This window comes from Trachemys scripta, chromosome 18 (genome assembly GCF_013100865.1).
Source record: "Trachemys scripta elegans isolate TJP31775 chromosome 18, CAS_Tse_1.0, whole genome shotgun sequence".
NCBI classification, from domain to species: Eukaryota; Metazoa; Chordata; order Testudines; family Emydidae; genus Trachemys; species Trachemys scripta.
Genome location: NC_048315.1, coordinates 335,040 through 351,565, shown reverse-complemented (window position 1 = coordinate 351,565; position 16,526 = coordinate 335,040). Strand labels below are relative to the sequence as shown.

Genomic DNA, 16,526 nt, shown 5'->3' with positions numbered 1-16,526 from the left:
GTGAACATTAAATTAACATTTTTCAAAATGTTTCCCAAGTTTTATGCACTTTTAAATCATTTCCATTAATTTCCTTTCTCTCACTTGCTTTCTGATGGTATATACCATATGTATAATATGGTATGTCAAATCCAGAAAGACAAGAATCCAAATCATGTGCAATGCTTACCACTAGGTTTCCTGACCCTCACTTTTAAACTAACTCCACTTTAACAGGTCTCAGAGATTGTATAAGTAAGGAAACTCAATATCTGAATCCATAGATAATGCTTCACCTCAATATCAAGTCTAAAGTTTTACTAATATGCTGATTAAATCTAGCGTACTATAAGGTTCCAATACTGTTGGTGACATGCTATTCAGAAAGCAATAGAAAGAAAAAAGTTATTTTTTAATGCTGCATCAGTAAGACTGTAAATAAGTTGCATTACCTTGTTTAAACTGCCTTCTTCCTGTAACTTAGATGCACAGACATAGCACATTATATTACTACATTTGTACTGTGTGATCATGTAATTAATATCCTATTGTAGGAAGAGTTAGTCACTGTAGGAACCTAAGGTACAGTTCTGCAATGAAAAGTATCTGTAAATATGGCATGGTGCAGTTCCCCATTTAGTGACTCAATCCTTTCAAGTCAAACTTACTTAACTGCAGTAAAGCAGGGTATTTTCTCTAATTTAGACTGGCATCAGAATGCAACTGAAGTTTCATTGTGGTTGTGCGTTATTTCTAGTAATAAACCTACTGCAAAACTCTGATTTGCATGATACTGGTTTAATTCCATATCTCCCATGGGGTTACATTGGTGTAAGTCAGGGCACAGTTTGGATCTCTGAATGGAACTGGACTAGTCTGTTGCTCCAGAACAATTCAGATTGCTCTCCCAGGCTATATTGGCTCTGCAGTGATGCCAGGAGTAAAGGCTCTTTTGGTCACCGAAGGCTGTAGCTATTACTTGTAATATGCACAAAGAGCAAGCCACATCTCAATTGCTCTTCTGCTCCTAAATACACTTAAAATTTGAATTTCCTGGCTTTTTTGCAATTTGTCTCCTTGGGAGTATTGCCAACACCAAGTGTTTAAAATAATTAATTGGTCCCTCAAAAAATCATGGGATTTAAAAATACATAAATTTAATCTCTTGGCTGAGTAATAAGGAACTTGAATCCCAAAGCAATTGTTTTGGAAGATTGACCTTGAAAATAAGGATTTAAACAAAGTGTCTTCATCTTCTCTATGATGCAGGGAAGTGAAGGCGTGCATTCTGAAACGAGTACTGTGGTGATGCTGTTTGTATAGCACTGACCAATATTGATGCTTAGAAATACACAAGGTCTCTCCGCATCAGAGTGCTATGTACGTTATTTCTTACAACAGCAGTGTGTTATAGTCGCCTCCCGTTATAGGTGATAACGTGAACCCTGTCTTGAAAACTTTAGAAACTAGTATCATACATAATGTACTAGTGGATTTGGTGGGGGTAACAAAGGTAACATCAATTTTCTGATACTCTTACTCAGCTAGGGTTAATGTACAGCATGGGGGAGTTAATTGTTTTTTTCCTTGGCCAATTTCTTAAAGGCTTAATGGAAAAAGTGGGTCTTGAGAAGGACTTAGAGTTACTCTAGACATTAACCTCTCCTCCAAGATTTGTTTCTTATGGCTAAACATGTTTATGTTTACAACAGGATTACAAGCAGGAAGAAGACCCAGCAAAATTTAAATCTGTCAAGACTGGACGTGGCCCTCTGGGCCCCAACTGGAAGGTGTGGATCACAGACCTCAGCACATCATGTCTGTTTTCGTGACTGGAGTGTGGTTGTCGGGGTGTGGAGCTCGGGGTGTTAATTTGTATAAACAAGGGAGGAGGTGTTGTCTTCATCTGTGTCAGTGGAGGGTCTTATGAATGTGTACTGAACGAGTGGGCTACTAGTTCTGGGGGTCCTGTCCCAGAAAAAGCTTCCTACAGAGTTTCTGATTTAAGCTCGTCATATGAACATCCTTGTATCTTTGCAGAAAGAGCTGGGGAAACAGACAGATTGTCCGTACATGTGTGCCTACAAACTGGTAACAGTCAAGTTCAAGTGGTGGGGTTTGCAAAATAAAGTTGAGAACTTTATACAGAAGGTAAGTGAACCTGATCAGTACCGGGTTTTCAATGGCACCGTGGCCCCAGCCCGAGGCCCCACCCTCACTTGGCCTCTTCCCTCCGAGGCCCCACTTGGTCCTCTCCGGCCCCTCTCCTCTTCACCCCCTGTTCGCTCCTCTCCACCTCCTCTCCCCGTGTGGGCAGTGGGCAGGGCCTTGGAGGGAAGAGACAGAGTAGGGGAGGGGCCTCCAGGCACAGCGCAAGCCGAGTCTCAGGACTGAGCGGTGGGCAGAGCCACATTCTGGGTGCCGGGGCCTACCAAAAGTTTAATCCAGCCCTGAACCTGGTGCTGATGCGGGATGGCAAGGAAAATGGAGAAATTCATGTCTATCTGCAACTAGTCTTGTGGAAACCCACTTCCTATCAGTTCAGTACATCATTTTACCTGATCCCACTTGTCACCTGAAAGACACCCTTCACTTGAAATCTTGTTCATTTAAAACAATTAGTTAAATTGATTCAGATACTACATCTGATTGAGTCCCCCGGCAGCTCTTGTGGTTTTTATAGTCACATTTTCTGAATTCATAAGATTAATTTCTTCCCTTATTGCTGTGTGGCCCTTTCATACAGCAAACTAAAGGAGAAACTTACCAGATATATCAGCGACCCAGAGAATCTGACTATATGCAAAGTCATGTCAAATGTAGAAAGCAAACCAACTGAAAAATAACTTACTATGTTTTAGTTGTGACACCCAGTGTTACTGTAACAATGGTGAGGGGGAAATCTTTCAGATCATTGTGACTATTTTGTTCTTCTTAGAGTGCTTGCTCATGTCGATTCCAGTTAGGTGTGTGCATGCCACGTGCACGATCATCGGAAGCAGTACCCATCAGGTTGGCTGTGGAGCCCCCTCAAGTCGCACCTTCATGGCGCCACATATAGTGCACTGCCGATCCACTGCTTCTCCAGTTCCTTCGTACTGCCAGTGACGGTCGTTGGAGCGTTCTCTTTCTCTCTTGTCTCCGAGTGATCTTCTAGTAGTTGTTTTTGTATATTTACCTGCAAACAGTTAATATAATAGTTTTAGTGTTAGAGTAGTTTGAACCCTTTGTTACCAGGAGTTTTCTACCCTATTTCCCGTCCCTCTTCTGTGGCCGGGGCATGCCTCGGGCCCAGGGATTTAAACCGGATGGGGTCTGCCAGAAGCCGATGCCAAGAGGAGATCTGCACATGTCCTGTCTAAAGTGCTTGGGGGGGGAATCCCATCAAATGGACAGGTGCAAGATCTGTGGTGGATTCTGCCCCCACGCCAAGAAAGAAAAGGACCACAGGTTGAAGCTGCTGCTGATGGAAGCAACCCTGCAGCCAGGCTCCTTGGCATCAGGGCGCAGCACACTGGCTTCTCTCAGAGATGCAGTGCAGAGGAAGGACTCTGGGGTCAGAGACCCTCAGGACTGGTACTCTCCGGCATGGAAGGCTGCCTTGCGGGCAGAATTGCAGCACCGCTCTGTCGTCTGTGCCACGTAAGAAGCACAGGAAGATGGACAGGGGGCACTCCCATTCAACAGCACTTGAGCGTGAGCCAACTAAAGCAGTACGACCTGTGCTGGGCCACTGGTCCAGCAGCCGGCACCGTTGACTCCAGGCCCAAAGAGGGGCCCGTCATGTGTAGTGCCTCTGGAGAAGGGCCAAGTGGAGGATTCAGACCTTCCCTCCATACCAGAGACCTTCAAGGCAGCCATGGATCTCATAGCCCTGATGGGGCCACACTCTCCCAACCAGCGTGAGAGATCGCCGACCCTGAAGCAGCAGAGACCACCCGTGCCATCCAGGGGTAAACTGGAAATGATGAGTCACCACTCTCCCTCTCCCCAGCACCGATCCTGTGCACGGTGACACCTTGGTCACCATGCTCGGATTCCTCAGAGTCAGACTCTGAGGTGGACTCCTATGTGTCCCGAAGGAGACGGCACCGTGGACAGTGGCACGCTCAGAGAGCCGCATCCCTCCAATGCAATCTTCAGTTCCCTTTATCTTGGACTACCTGCTAAAGTTGAAACAGCAGGGCTTGTCACGCTCATTGATAAAGGTTCACCTGGTCGCCATCTCGGCTTTGCACCCAGGAGCAGCGGGCCGCTCTGTCTTTGCTACCCGATGGTGCGACGTTTTCTTAAAGGACTAGACAGTCTATAGCCTCTAATCTGGCGGCCGACCCCTGCTTGGGCTCTTAACCTGGTACTCTCAAGGCTGATGGGGCCTCCGTTCGAGCCCTTACTGACATGCTCACTGCTCTGTCTGTCATGAAAGTGGCTTTCCTGGTCGCGATAACTTCAGCCAGGAGAATGTCCAAGCTCAAGGCCCTCGTATCTGACCCGCTTTATACCATCTTTTACAAGGACAAGGTGCAGCTTTGACCACACCTGGTATTCCTCCCAAAGGTGGTATCAAATTTCCACCCCAACCAGGACATATTTCTCCCAGTCTCTTTCCCGAAGCCCCACAGTAAAAGCTGCAAGCAGAGGCTCCACTCCCTGGATGTTCGGCAGGCATTGGCTTTTTATATTGAACGAACAATACCGTTTTGCAAGTCAAACCGGCTGTTTGTCTTGGTGGCGGACAGGATGAAGGGCCTCTCAGTGTCCTCTCAAAGTAGGGTTATCAGATAGCAACTGTTAAAAAACGGGACTGGGGTGGGGGATAATAGGCACCTATATAAGGAAAAAGTCCCCAAAACCGGGATTATCCCTTTAAAAACGGGACATCTGGTCGCCCTATCCCAAAGGATATAATCAAGGATCACGTCCTATATACGGGCATGCTACGACCTAGTGAGGGCCCCAGCTCCCGCACTGACCAGTGCATTCCACCAGAGCCCGGGTGGCCGCCTTGGCCCATGTCCCAATCCAGGAGATCTGTAGAGCAGCAACGTGACCCTTGGTCCACATATTCACTTCCCTTTATGTTATTGCCTAGCATGCCAGGGATGGTGCAGCATTCGAGAGAGTGGTGCTTCAGTCATTGATTCCATGAACTCTGACCCCACCTCCTAGGTAAGGCTTGGGAGTTACCTAATTGGAATTGACATGAGCAAGCACTTGAAGAAAAAATGGTTAGCTACCTCTCATAACTGTTGTTTTTTGAGACGTGTTGCTCGTATCCATTCCAAACCCATGCCTTCCCCTCTGTCGGAGTAATCCGTCAAGAAGGAACTGAAGAGGCAGCGGATCAGCAGGGTCCTATATGCGGTGCCATGAAGGCATGACTCCAGGGTGCTCCACCGCTGACCCGACGGATACTGCTAGGGGAAAAGCGTTCCGACGACCATGCATGTGGCGCTCTCACACCTAATTGGAATGGACCTGAGCAACACATCTCGAAGAACAATAGTTATGAGAGGTAGGTAACCTTTTTTTATTTTCTTTTTTTTTTTCTTTTTTCAGTTAACTGTGGCCCTTTAAAAGAAACTTCAACTGCCCACTTCTTTTTGAGTGAATTAGTACGTGTGACTAAGTTCTTTATGATGCCACATATGACAGCCCTTCTAGGCAGAGTACCCAGGAACACCTTCTATGATCCTGGTTATGTGTCTGAAAACTAAACCAATTAAGCACTGTGTCTCTAGGACCTGCCATTAATGGGCTACATATGGACGCTTCACATGCCATGAATTACAAAGCCAAGGGACTTCTCCTCCAACAATTGCATGTGACCTTGGAGTCTCTTATCATGATTACAATATGGATCTTCACTATTAAATATAAATAAATCACTTCCTCTATTAAATTCAAAATTCTGTAATTTTAATGAGCAGCAAAAAAGAATATTTAATGGAAAAATATATTGCTCTTTGGTTTTTAAGCCATCTCCTTGTTTTGACTCACACCCCAGTCCAGACGGTAGCTTGGCTCTAAGAGGCACATTGCTCACATCTAAAAAAGCAGGAAGTGTTTAATACTCCCAGAAGAATCTTCTGTACAAAATGCAGCTTTAAATGAAAGTCAGGCCAAATTTGATTTAATATTTAGGTTCCTGTAAAAAACTTACTTTTATAAAACCTAAGATCAAGGAAATGCCTATTAAATTAAAAAAAAAAAAGATATTTTGAAGAAGTCTTCCCTTGCCCTGTTTATAAGCTACACATTGCAACTGTACTTAAGCATAGGAACCAGATTGTGAAATTGACTAGAAACATAATGTATTGTAAGGCCTTAGTGTTTCCATTGCCTTAGTCCAGTGGAGGGCCTGTCAGGGCTTTCAATCCAGCTTGTGGGATTGACAGCCCCGTAGCGCAGTGGGACTAAGGCAGGCTCCCGGCCTGCCCTGGCCCTGTGCCGCTCCTGGAAGTGGCTGGCACCACGTCCCTGCGGCCCCTGGCTGTGCGCCGCTGCCACCCTGGAGCCGCTCAAAGTGAGTGGCGCCGGGCCAGAGCCTGCACCCCTAACCCCCTGCCCTGAGCCTCCTCCCACACTCTGCACCCCAACCCCTTGCCCCGTGCCACCGCCACACCCTGCACTCCTCCTGCACCCCAACCCCCTGCCCTGAGCCCCCTCCTGCACCCCGCACCCCCTTCCACACCCCAACCCCCTACCCCAGCCCTGCATATAATTTCCCCACCCAGATGTGGCCCTCGGGCCACCTTATTGTCTGTCTGGGGTTCCTTTGGATAATTAGGTTCTATAAACCACACTTTTCTCCAAAAAATGTGGCTCTGGTGTTGAGAATGACTTGACTTGCCAGGGGACTTGCAATTGTTAAGTAAAAAACCAAACAAACCATGAACAAAGGAGCGCCTTACATTGTGCTCTTCATCAGTGTCTTGTCTTTCAGATAAGCTCCTCAGGGACAGGTTGTGTGAGTGCATGTGCAAGCACAGCAGCTAAGTCGCCTTTGATGTTACTGGATAATACATAATAAATAACTCAAACCTTTCAGTTAAAATAACCTCAGGTGCTTGTAACTGGTCAAGGATGAGTTAAAAAATCCCCCACACTTACTTCAATAGTGTGTTTAGTATGATTCTCCTGTCCTGCCCTGTTAGTCCTGATGCCCAGGTCATAACTCCTTCCTTGAAACCAATGTTGTTCAAAAAACAAATCTGGAACGCTTACTTAATTTCACTCACACTCACTCACACACTCAAACTGAGGCGTTCTCCTCTTTATGTAAGGAATGGATTGCACTCTCCTAGCCTCATGAATGAAAATTCAGCTGCAGGTCACTGGATGGGGCACTTGGAAAAGATGCATTTCTTTGGGGATTCAAGACATTGGGTGATTCCGTTATGTTTCCATTGACTTTGGCAGGAATTGTCAGTCTCCAGTTGCAGCAGCCATGCAGGAAGGTAGATGAGGGCGAGTCAATGCTGTTCTTCAGTGCTGCTTTTTTATCAAGAACCCAAAGTGGGTGTGATACCTAACAAACGCAATAACAACATCCCTGTCCTGAAGAGCTTACAATCTAAGTAGACACAGCAGAAAATAAGGGAAAGGAATAGAACATAAAGGCAAAATGACTGAACAGATGCCTTCTACACCAGGAATGGAAGTGATCTGATGGGCAGGCATGGATTAGTCAATGTGTACTTGGTGCACATGTGCATGGTCCCCATCTTGTGCAGGGCACCCCTCCCCCCCAAAAAAAACCCACCAACCCAGGGCCAGGAAGGAGGCGGGGCATTGTAGGTGGAGGGCCCTGTCTGGGTGCTGTAGCGAGAGCTAATGGATCAGAGGGGGGAGCCAAGCCAGCCCCACTGGACTGGCACTGCTGTGGGGTGAGTGTGGGGTGGGCTTGCGCTCACACACACACACACCACAGGGGGAAGGACCCAACAATCCATCCCACCAGGGCCTCCCACCCTCAAAGGCAGGACCCGCATCCCGCTGGGGGGCCGATAAGGTGAGGGTGGGCAGTTCTCATAATGCACAGGGCCCCAAAATTCTTTAATCTGACAATGCTGATGGACTTTCAAATTAAACAAGAGGAATCAGAGTCCATAACTGCATGTCAAATCACTAACTCTAATTAATTCCTTCTCTTTTAAGCCTATTATGTAGTCTCAAGAGACTGGTGAGCCAATTCCACTATAAACCTTATTGCCTAACTGCTGGCTGTATGCAAGAACACAAAAAGGTCCAGTTATAGACATTTTAAAAATCTAGAACACTAAATCACAACATCCATGGCTTCTCTAACAGGGGCATTTCAATTATAATGAACCAGAAATAGTTGGATTTTTTTTCTCTTTCTTTTCCCCCCTGCAGCTTTCCTATGCTAGGCAAAGTGATCCCATTCCCTTATAAAACAAAATGGCAAGCACTGAGGTTAGACCTGTAGCAACTCCCAGTGCACATTAACTGACTGTAAACATATTGTGCAGCATGCTGAATTGTGTGGGATTCTTTTTGCTGAGCTTTTTAAGTTGTTTGTTCCCTCACCTTTGTTTTTTGCAGCAAGAGAAACGTCTTTTCACAAATTTCCACCGGCAATTGTTTTGCTGGCTTGATAAGTGGGTTGATCTGACTATGGAGGACATTCGCAGGATGGAGGAGGAGACCAAGAAACAGCTGGATGAGGTAAGTGGGAGGAGAGCAGGTGTGGGCTGTGAGGCAGTATCTGTATTCTAAGCCCAAGATGGGGTGGGAAAAGGCGGCCTGCCCCCTGGCCATGGTATGCAATGCGCTCACTTACCACACAGGTCATGCTGCTTATGGTGAATTAGGTGGTTGGATCTGACTTGTAGAGTCAGCTTCTTTGAGTTCTGGCTTCCTAGTTAGCACAGACTCCTTGTATTGCTATGGGACAATTTTTTTATTGGTTTCATTGGTAATTTAGAAGATCTGTGACTGACTATTTTAAAATAAATGAAGATATTTTCTTACTTGTTACCCTAATGAGTGTTCAGCTCAATGAGTCTCAGTAAGTTATCGGCAAAATCAGTCTCTAGGTACGGGGTGTGTGTGTTTAAAAAAAATGGGGGGGGGGGGGGGGGGTGGGCCCTGCTTTGAGAAATGTAGGTTTGGTGCTGGAGTTTTCATACACTTGTAACGAATGTTCCTTTTAATTTTTTTCACACTTCAAAATTTACTTGATTGTAGTACCATGTGCCTGTTGGCCTTTGGATAATAGAGCCCTAAAAGGGGCTGTAGCTTTGCCAGAAATGGTTTCAGGACCTGCACAACTTGTGTTTACAAACTGCTTTAAATTAGGACAATTTTCAGGGATGTGAGGCTTTACCTCTGAGGCCGAGAAACTCTCACCCTCACACCCTTTTTTGATGTGGAGCTGACGGGGAAGCCGATTAACCAGCATATGTTGGAACAAATAGCTAAAGATGTTTATTTTCTTTCAGATGAGAGAAAAAGATCCCGTGAAAGGAATGACAGCTGCAGATGACTAATGTGGCTTCCTCCTTGTGCACTGTATGTACCCAGAGTATCTGTCTCACATTTTGTTGTGACATTCAATGCCATTTAGAGCAAAAATCAAATTGATTCAGCATGGAGTCAGTACAGAAATTGTGCGAGTCAGAAATCTATAAAGCTGCTCATTTTGCCTGATAATGAATACACTTTTCACTATGCCAACTGAGTTTACTGTCTTGTTTCAGAATTATTTTAAACTGTTTGTGAGCACAAGGAAGGTGTTAAGGAAAGCATCATATTAGCACAGTAAACACAAAGTTACACTGATGCCTCATTTCTGTGTAATGTATCCATCACTTTACATACCCTATTAGAGGCCTTTTCAATAGTCTCAAATAATTAATGAGCTTGAGTCCAGCAGCCCTGCCCTTTTGGACATTTGAGGGTGTATTGGCCTGGATTGTGCCCAGGAACAATGTTCATCAATGGGCAAAGGCCTGGGGCAACATCCATGGTCACAGGACAGAGAAGGATGATATAGATGTTTCTTTAAGCTTCTGTTTTTGTCTTGTCTCTGTGTGCATCACTGTGGACATGCTAACTGTAGTACTTTGATCCTTGGAGACACAAGTATTTGCATATTTCAATTTTTCCTTGTTGGCCAAACTTTGTGCCAGTGCTCTAGGAAATGTACAGATGATGGGGACAACTTTTTTTTTTTATACTTCCGTACTGCTGACATGAAGCAAACTTGAGTGGCTGTGGGATAGGAAGCAATGTTTTTATCCATGACTGTTGCAATATTAGTGGGGAAATGGTGGAAGCTAAATGTCTGAAAGGCACTAGTGATCAAGAGAAAAAAGCATAGAAGGTTATACAAGCTGCCTGTACATTATTTATCTAGATAGCAATAGCTCCCACAGTGTGCTCTGTGCTTTGTAAACAGCAAGATGCAGTACCTTCCCCAAAGGGCATACAGTCTAAAAAGGTAAGATACACAAAGGGAAAGATGTTCAACATGCAAGCCAAATGGGCAGGAAGATAAGCATATCTTCTTAATCTCACTCTGTTAATATTTAAATTGTTCCCGATTTCTTTGGAGACGTATTAGTTCTGTTCCAACCCATAGCTACAAATCTTAATTTAAATTTAAAAAATTCAAGCCAACTAAAATCATAGCTTTGCCATTCTTTTTCCTATGAGCCCTCCCCCTTCCTTCCTTAACATAATGAACCTAACCTCCTACCCTGCATCCTTGATACACCTCTCCTGAAAATCTTCCACTTCCCTTTGCCCAACATTGTTCTGGGTACCATACACATGTAGAGTAGAAAATGGTCTGTGCCTTGATGAGCAAACAATCAAAATAGACAAGACAGACCCAGGTTCAGGGAAAAGGATAAGAATGTAAAAAGCAAACTGAAGAGAATGTTCTCCAGCATCATGTTAATTCCACAATTTTTTCTTTGTTTACTTTTAATAAAAAAGTTTTGGGTAGGTTTTTGTTTTGTACACTTTTTCTAAGGTGGGAGTTAGTGAGGGGAAGGAAGGAAAGGTTCCCATTCTGTAAAAAGATCAGAAATTTAAAGGCACTAACATCGGAGGAATTTCTGGTGTAGTGTGGCTCCCCTATTCTGGCTATGTTTTGAAGGGTTATCCATGGTGGGATGTGGCACTGGGCCCTGGTGGCCCTGTGTTCCCTTTTCTGCTGTCACTGCCTGAATGTTCTCCTATTCCTTTGCCATACTAACTGTTGGCTGATCTGGGAGTTGCAGGCTCAGTCTCTGGGCTTCTGGTACAGCTTCAACTTTCATCTCCCTCTTCCCTTCCGCTAGCCCCTGATTGAGTTGCTAGTTAAATTCAGTTCCTGTCCATTACCTAACCCCATACTCAGCTTCTCCCTCTTCCATACCTACCCCATCCCATCTGGAAATGAGTTGGTGGCCTTGTCCCACAGGTCTTTTGGGATGAAAGGTGCTAGATAAATATATTATAAATTGTCCTCTTTGGCAGTCTGTGCAGATAGACTCTGGATTGAACTCTGCGCTAGGTTAGATCCGAGGCTTGTTGATGGGACAGAATGGAGTAGCCTGTCCTGCTACTGCTTATGCTCGATTCAGTCTGTGGCTAAATGAAGGACTTTTCCTTCAGGGCTGTCAATATTGCACCTTTACTGGCACATTTAATTTCAGAAATGGTTTTTAAATGTTTTCCTGTTGTCTCTTTCTCCTAGTTTGCAAGACAGTCAGCAGGAAGGCCCAGAGACCCCACCCTCTTGACCAATGGACCATCTCTGGATCACACCTTTCTATATCCAATCGGCAGGCGATTTTAAATCTCCCATAGCTAATTCTAGATGCCCTTTAATATTGTGAGCAAATAGACAGTCTGGTACTAAGCACTCCAATGTTAGCACGTATGTGAAGGAGGCAGCTCCTTGGAGACGTGTGACTTATAGATTGCTGTATTTATGACTCCTCCCTCCTTTTTTCATTGTGTTCAGACCAATTTCCATGTGGCCCAGTTTGATTTCCAAGTGGCATTTTTAGCTGAATTAGTCTTGTGATGTGGTGATTTAGATTTATTTTGTTTGTTTTCAAAACTGGGATAAACTGCTGCCTTTGTCCTGTCCCAGCCCTTCACCATTCTTTGAGTATCCATTTATGGAGAAGGGAATTGTCAGTATTTATTTTAGAGTGCAAAACTATTCCACAGAATTCTAGGCTCTGACTTTTGCTCCCGAAGTCACGATATTACTGGCATACAGGCTCCAAGATGCACCTGTGTTGCCAAGGTCAAGTCTGCTGTTAAGATACCACCATACATGGCCACTGCAACAGCATTACTTGGTCTGTCTAAACACACACAACTTAAAGGGACTGAACAGCAGGTATCCTTTATGTGCAAATGCTGAGACCTTGAATGCATCTTTTGTCTAGATAGGTGTCTTTCCTTTGGCCCTTGGAACTATGGTGGTGTTTTATAGTTGTGTGTATAAATCAGCCTTTTAAAATTGTTATGATAACATACCTGATGAATCTCTCAATCTACTGGACTGGCCTTTATTATGATTGCTCATAATTTGTAAAACTAACACTGTTTTGTTCACCCATAAAAAGAAAATGAGTGTCCCAGGACAAGCAGAATTTTGTGATGCTGATAGGCATAAATAATCTCCGTATCCAATCACACTCAGATGCCTGGATTTGTGCTGCTGTTCAGCAATAATACTTCTCTGCATACTCCCCATTATGAAATTGCTAGAACTTAGTTTGCCTTGCTATGCTGTAAAAATGCAAGATGTAAAAGCAAGCAATCTCTGCACAAGACAATTGTGATTTCCGAGGGTTGCAAAGGATGTTGCTGAGTGGCAGAAAACAGCTCCAGGACTCATTCTTAGTCTGTGTCCTTATGGTGGTATCTCAGCTTTAGACAATCAAATAAGCTGGACAGAATCAAACAAACATTACTTTATTAAATACATGAGGAAACATGACTAGAAGAAACAAGGGCTTTCCTGGCTGATTGGTAGAGGCCAGTGTTTGGCTTGCTTCCACCAGCAGCTATGTAATCAAACTTCATTCCCTTTATCTGTATTGGGTTGAAGTAAAGTGAAATGTAAATGCCAAAGGCAGCTGTGATGTTACAGTCTCCACCTCCCCACTTTTTTTTTTTTTTTTTTTTTAAGTAATGCTGGCTTCATGCAGTATGCCTGACTTGTACTCAGCCTCTTACAAACCTCCATCAGCTAGTAGATTCTGAATCAGTCCCAAGCCATGCTGAATGAAAGTGTGGGGGTAAATTGTTTTCGGTGCAGGGGAAAGATGCACAGGGCTTGCTCTAGCAGAAGAGGCTGGTTTTCAGTCAAGAGGCAGTTTATTCCCCCTCTCCCTTTTTTGGGGGGTAAGTCTGTTCTTTTGCCTTACGGATGTCTTAGTGCAATAAGCTCTGTTGAATTGTACTGGTAACTCTGGCTGATCCTTCTCAGTGACCTCAGAGGGTTTTTGGGATGTGGATTTTAGCATACTCACGAAGTAGAAGTAAAACCAGCTCATTATTAAATAATAGTCTAAGATATTAAACCTTAATCTTCAAGACTACTTGGGACCAGGAAAGTTGTTTTTGTAGCACTATTTCTCTAGGGGTTTGAGAAGCAGAGTCCAGGAGTGTACGCCCCTTACTAGAGTTCCCTCAATCTAGAATATTTTAATTGAGAATTAACACATTGACTTGTTAACATCTTGTCAGCAGCAGAGTTTAAGGAGGGATTCTTACACTTGGGGAAAACTTGAGAATATATAACACGATTGTTCTTAGATACTTTTGGTTTTTTTATCCAAGAGGTTTTCTAGCTGACATTTCATCTCCATGGAAACAGATTGTGACATTCTAAAGACGGGATCAGAAAAGGATTGTGTATGAGGGTGAAAGCTCTTATTTAAACACGGAGCTTTCCTGATTAGCAGTAATTACCAGGAAAAAATGCAGGAAACTGCAAGCTAAATACATGATTTAAAAAAAAATTCACGTTTATCCCGAGTGAAAGTTTTCCTCGAAGTTGGGATAGAGAGATCCTGTAGAGACCTCTCTCAAGGGCAGTCTTGATCCTTGGTTCCCACTAGTGAGAGCATAGCGAAATGTAACAATCTTCACTGATTGTATTAGTGTGCTGTATATCTCTTGCATTGGCTTTGGCAAGAACCCAAAACCTGCTGGCTCCCGGAGGGGTTAATGATCGGATGTTTGTTTGTTCCAGGGGGATCGTTGTGCTGTCACATTCTCTTCAGATCCAAACTGGGTCCCCTGGTTGGATTTTAAACACTGCAGTTCTGATCGGAAGCAGGTGCCTTGGTGGAGAGGCCCATGGGCTGGGATGTTTTAGCTGGCGTTTACCTGATGAAGGCCACAGTGACACTCTGTACTCCCAGCACACTTGCACCTTTCTGGGTTTATCCTCCTACAGCCCCTGCTGGGACTCCCTGACAAGTTTTGATTGGTTCATAGTGCTATTTCTTTTACAACATACACTTTGTAGAATTAATTAGATTATCTTGTTGTTTCTTTAATGTGAGTTTGTGCCTTTTGTCTCCTAATCTTCCAATACAGGCATATTGGAAACAAATCTAATAAAATCTTAGACAGAGCTTTTTGGAGTCTGTTGTTTGTTTTTTTTACCTTATTATGTGGGTCTAGTATTCCACATGCATATGCTATTGTGTAAAATCTTCTGATTATATAATTATGTACAGAGGACCTACAATTTGCTGGATTCCTTACAGAACAAAGAAGGCCTGATTCTGATCTCACACTAATGTAAATCAGGAGTAACTCCACTGAAGCCAATGGAATTACTCTGTTGTAAAACTGATGTAAGATAAGAATCTGACCATGTTACCTGTATTTACAATCTAATATTAGCTGTAATGCAGCAAACAAGTGGAGAGAGAAGACATAGATAAAAATATTATGTGTTTACTTAAGTCCATTATGTGAACATCTTGCTGGTCTTTAATATTAATCTTGGTGTAGTGGGTATTTGAGAGGGAGTAAGGGCAGCATGAAAATTAGATTAAAGTAGGGGTTCTGTCCGTTCTAGAGTGACCAGATGTCACTTGGCGGTTATTTGTTATTTTTCACAGGCCTATTTTTTTGCTGTGGGTTGGGCCTGGGCCACTCTTCTTTCTGTGAATGTTGTGGGTGTTCTAGCCTTACCCCTGCAGCTGTGGCAGTTCTATCCTCCGACTAGAGCTGGGGTCTTTGGAAAAGGGAGAGACAGGCTTGTGGTGGGGTCTCCTGTCTGGGGGTTAAAGATTAGTTACTCAAGGGGAAAAAAATTCTGGAAAAAGGAGGGCAGAGCAAGCTCTTCCTGTTTATTTTAAATGGTGAAATATCATTGCTGTTAAGCCATGATTCCCAGTTGGGGCGGAGACTCTTGGTGGGGGTGGGGGCATGAGCCCTTCCTCTCTAGTCTACCTGTGTCTCCTGCACTGTGCTGACAGCAGCTGTGTTTTTCAGGAGGACTAACGAGCAGAGTTTATAATGCAGAAAAATACCACCGTGGTCTTCCTACACCACTTCTGTCTCTATAGGCTTGTTCCATTCCCCTCAGTGTGGATTGGACTGGGGGTGGGGGGCACGCTATCTGGACCCCCTGAGACCAGCAGCCCAGCTAGCCCCTAGTCCTCTCTGGATAGGGGTTGTTGTGAGTTGTGGCAGAGGAAGGGGGCAGCATGAGCCCCCGGACCCTTGTGCCAATACCCACTGGCCATAGTGGGGGTGTAGCAGCTTGCAGTAGGGAGACCAAATAGCAAGTGTGAAAAATAGGGACTGGGTAGGGGGTAAAAGGTGCCTATATAAGGAAAAGCCCCAAATATCAGGACTGTACCTATAAAATCAGGACATCTGGTCCCCCTAGATTGCAATCCTTGCTGTCAAGTGGCAGAGAGTGGCATGGGCTATTCCCCCATCATGCCCGCTTCGTTTGACCAGATGTCCCAATTTTTTAGGTACAGTTGTGATATTTGGGGATTTTTCTTCTATAGGCGCCTATTACCCCCACCCCCGTCCCGATTTTTTGCTATCGGGTCACTTAATGCCTCTGTTTGTGTCACGTGATCTTCGCTCCCTCTGCTCCGAACGACCCCCACCCGCTCCAGGCTTCAGGGAAGCCCGCCCCTCATCTTCCCATTGGCAGACAGCGGCCGCCCTCGTCACGTGGGCCTGGGGGGCGGGTGCGCGCAGGCCGGGAGCGGGCTTGGGGCTGGGCTGGGACAGTGCCGCGCGCGCCGCCGGCCCTGAGGAGATCGAGGGCGCGAGCTCCGCCCACAGGTGCGGCGGGTGAGAGTCCGAGCTGGCCCGAAAGCGTCTGTCTGGGGCGGCTGCGGCCCTCGCTGCGCCCCGCTCGGGTCCCGCCGCCCGGGGGACCAGGCGCCCGGATAGGCCCGGCCTCGGTGCAGGGCGCCCCGCACAAGGAGCCTGGCCGCGCCTCTCGAGAAGAGCCCAGGGAGTCGGGACCCCCCCTCGGAGGGTGTGTGCGCGGGAGCGGGCTAGGGACCACCCCCCCCCCC

The 16,526-nt window shown here is 45.2% G+C and overlaps 2 protein-coding genes across 15 annotated transcripts in view; both read left to right on the top strand.

Moving 5' to 3' along the window:
• The window catches only part of PITPNA (phosphatidylinositol transfer protein alpha), a 45,179-nt gene extending 30,576 nt beyond the window's left edge, over positions 1-14,603 (top strand). For 5 of the 6 annotated variants that reach the window (XM_034752205.1, XM_034752207.1, XM_034752208.1 and 2 more), the window contains 5 exons: positions 1,692-1,769; positions 2,020-2,130; positions 8,548-8,670; positions 9,447-9,516; positions 11,693-14,603. In XM_034752205.1, the coding sequence (XP_034608096.1) occupies positions 1,692-1,769; positions 2,020-2,130; positions 8,548-8,670; positions 9,447-9,494 (360 nt within the window). In that variant the 3' untranslated portion in view covers positions 9,495-9,516; positions 11,693-14,603. The remainder of the gene's footprint in view (positions 1-1,691; positions 1,770-2,019; positions 2,131-8,547; positions 8,671-9,446; positions 9,517-11,692) is intronic. The other variant, XR_004643363.1, reaches the window with a different exon arrangement.
• A 1,632-nt stretch (positions 14,604-16,235) lies between these two features.
• Positions 16,236-16,526, top strand: part of INPP5K (inositol polyphosphate-5-phosphatase K) — a 32,358-nt gene continuing 32,067 nt past the window's right edge. For 6 of the 9 annotated variants that reach the window (XM_034752934.1, XM_034752937.1, XM_034752928.1 and 3 more), the window contains exon 1: positions 16,294-16,486. The gene's annotated coding sequence lies outside the window, so the exon portion shown is untranslated. Of the gene's footprint in view, positions 16,487-16,526 lie in introns of all 9 variants that reach the window. The other 3 variants (XM_034752931.1, XM_034752930.1, XM_034752933.1) reach the window with 3 other exon arrangements.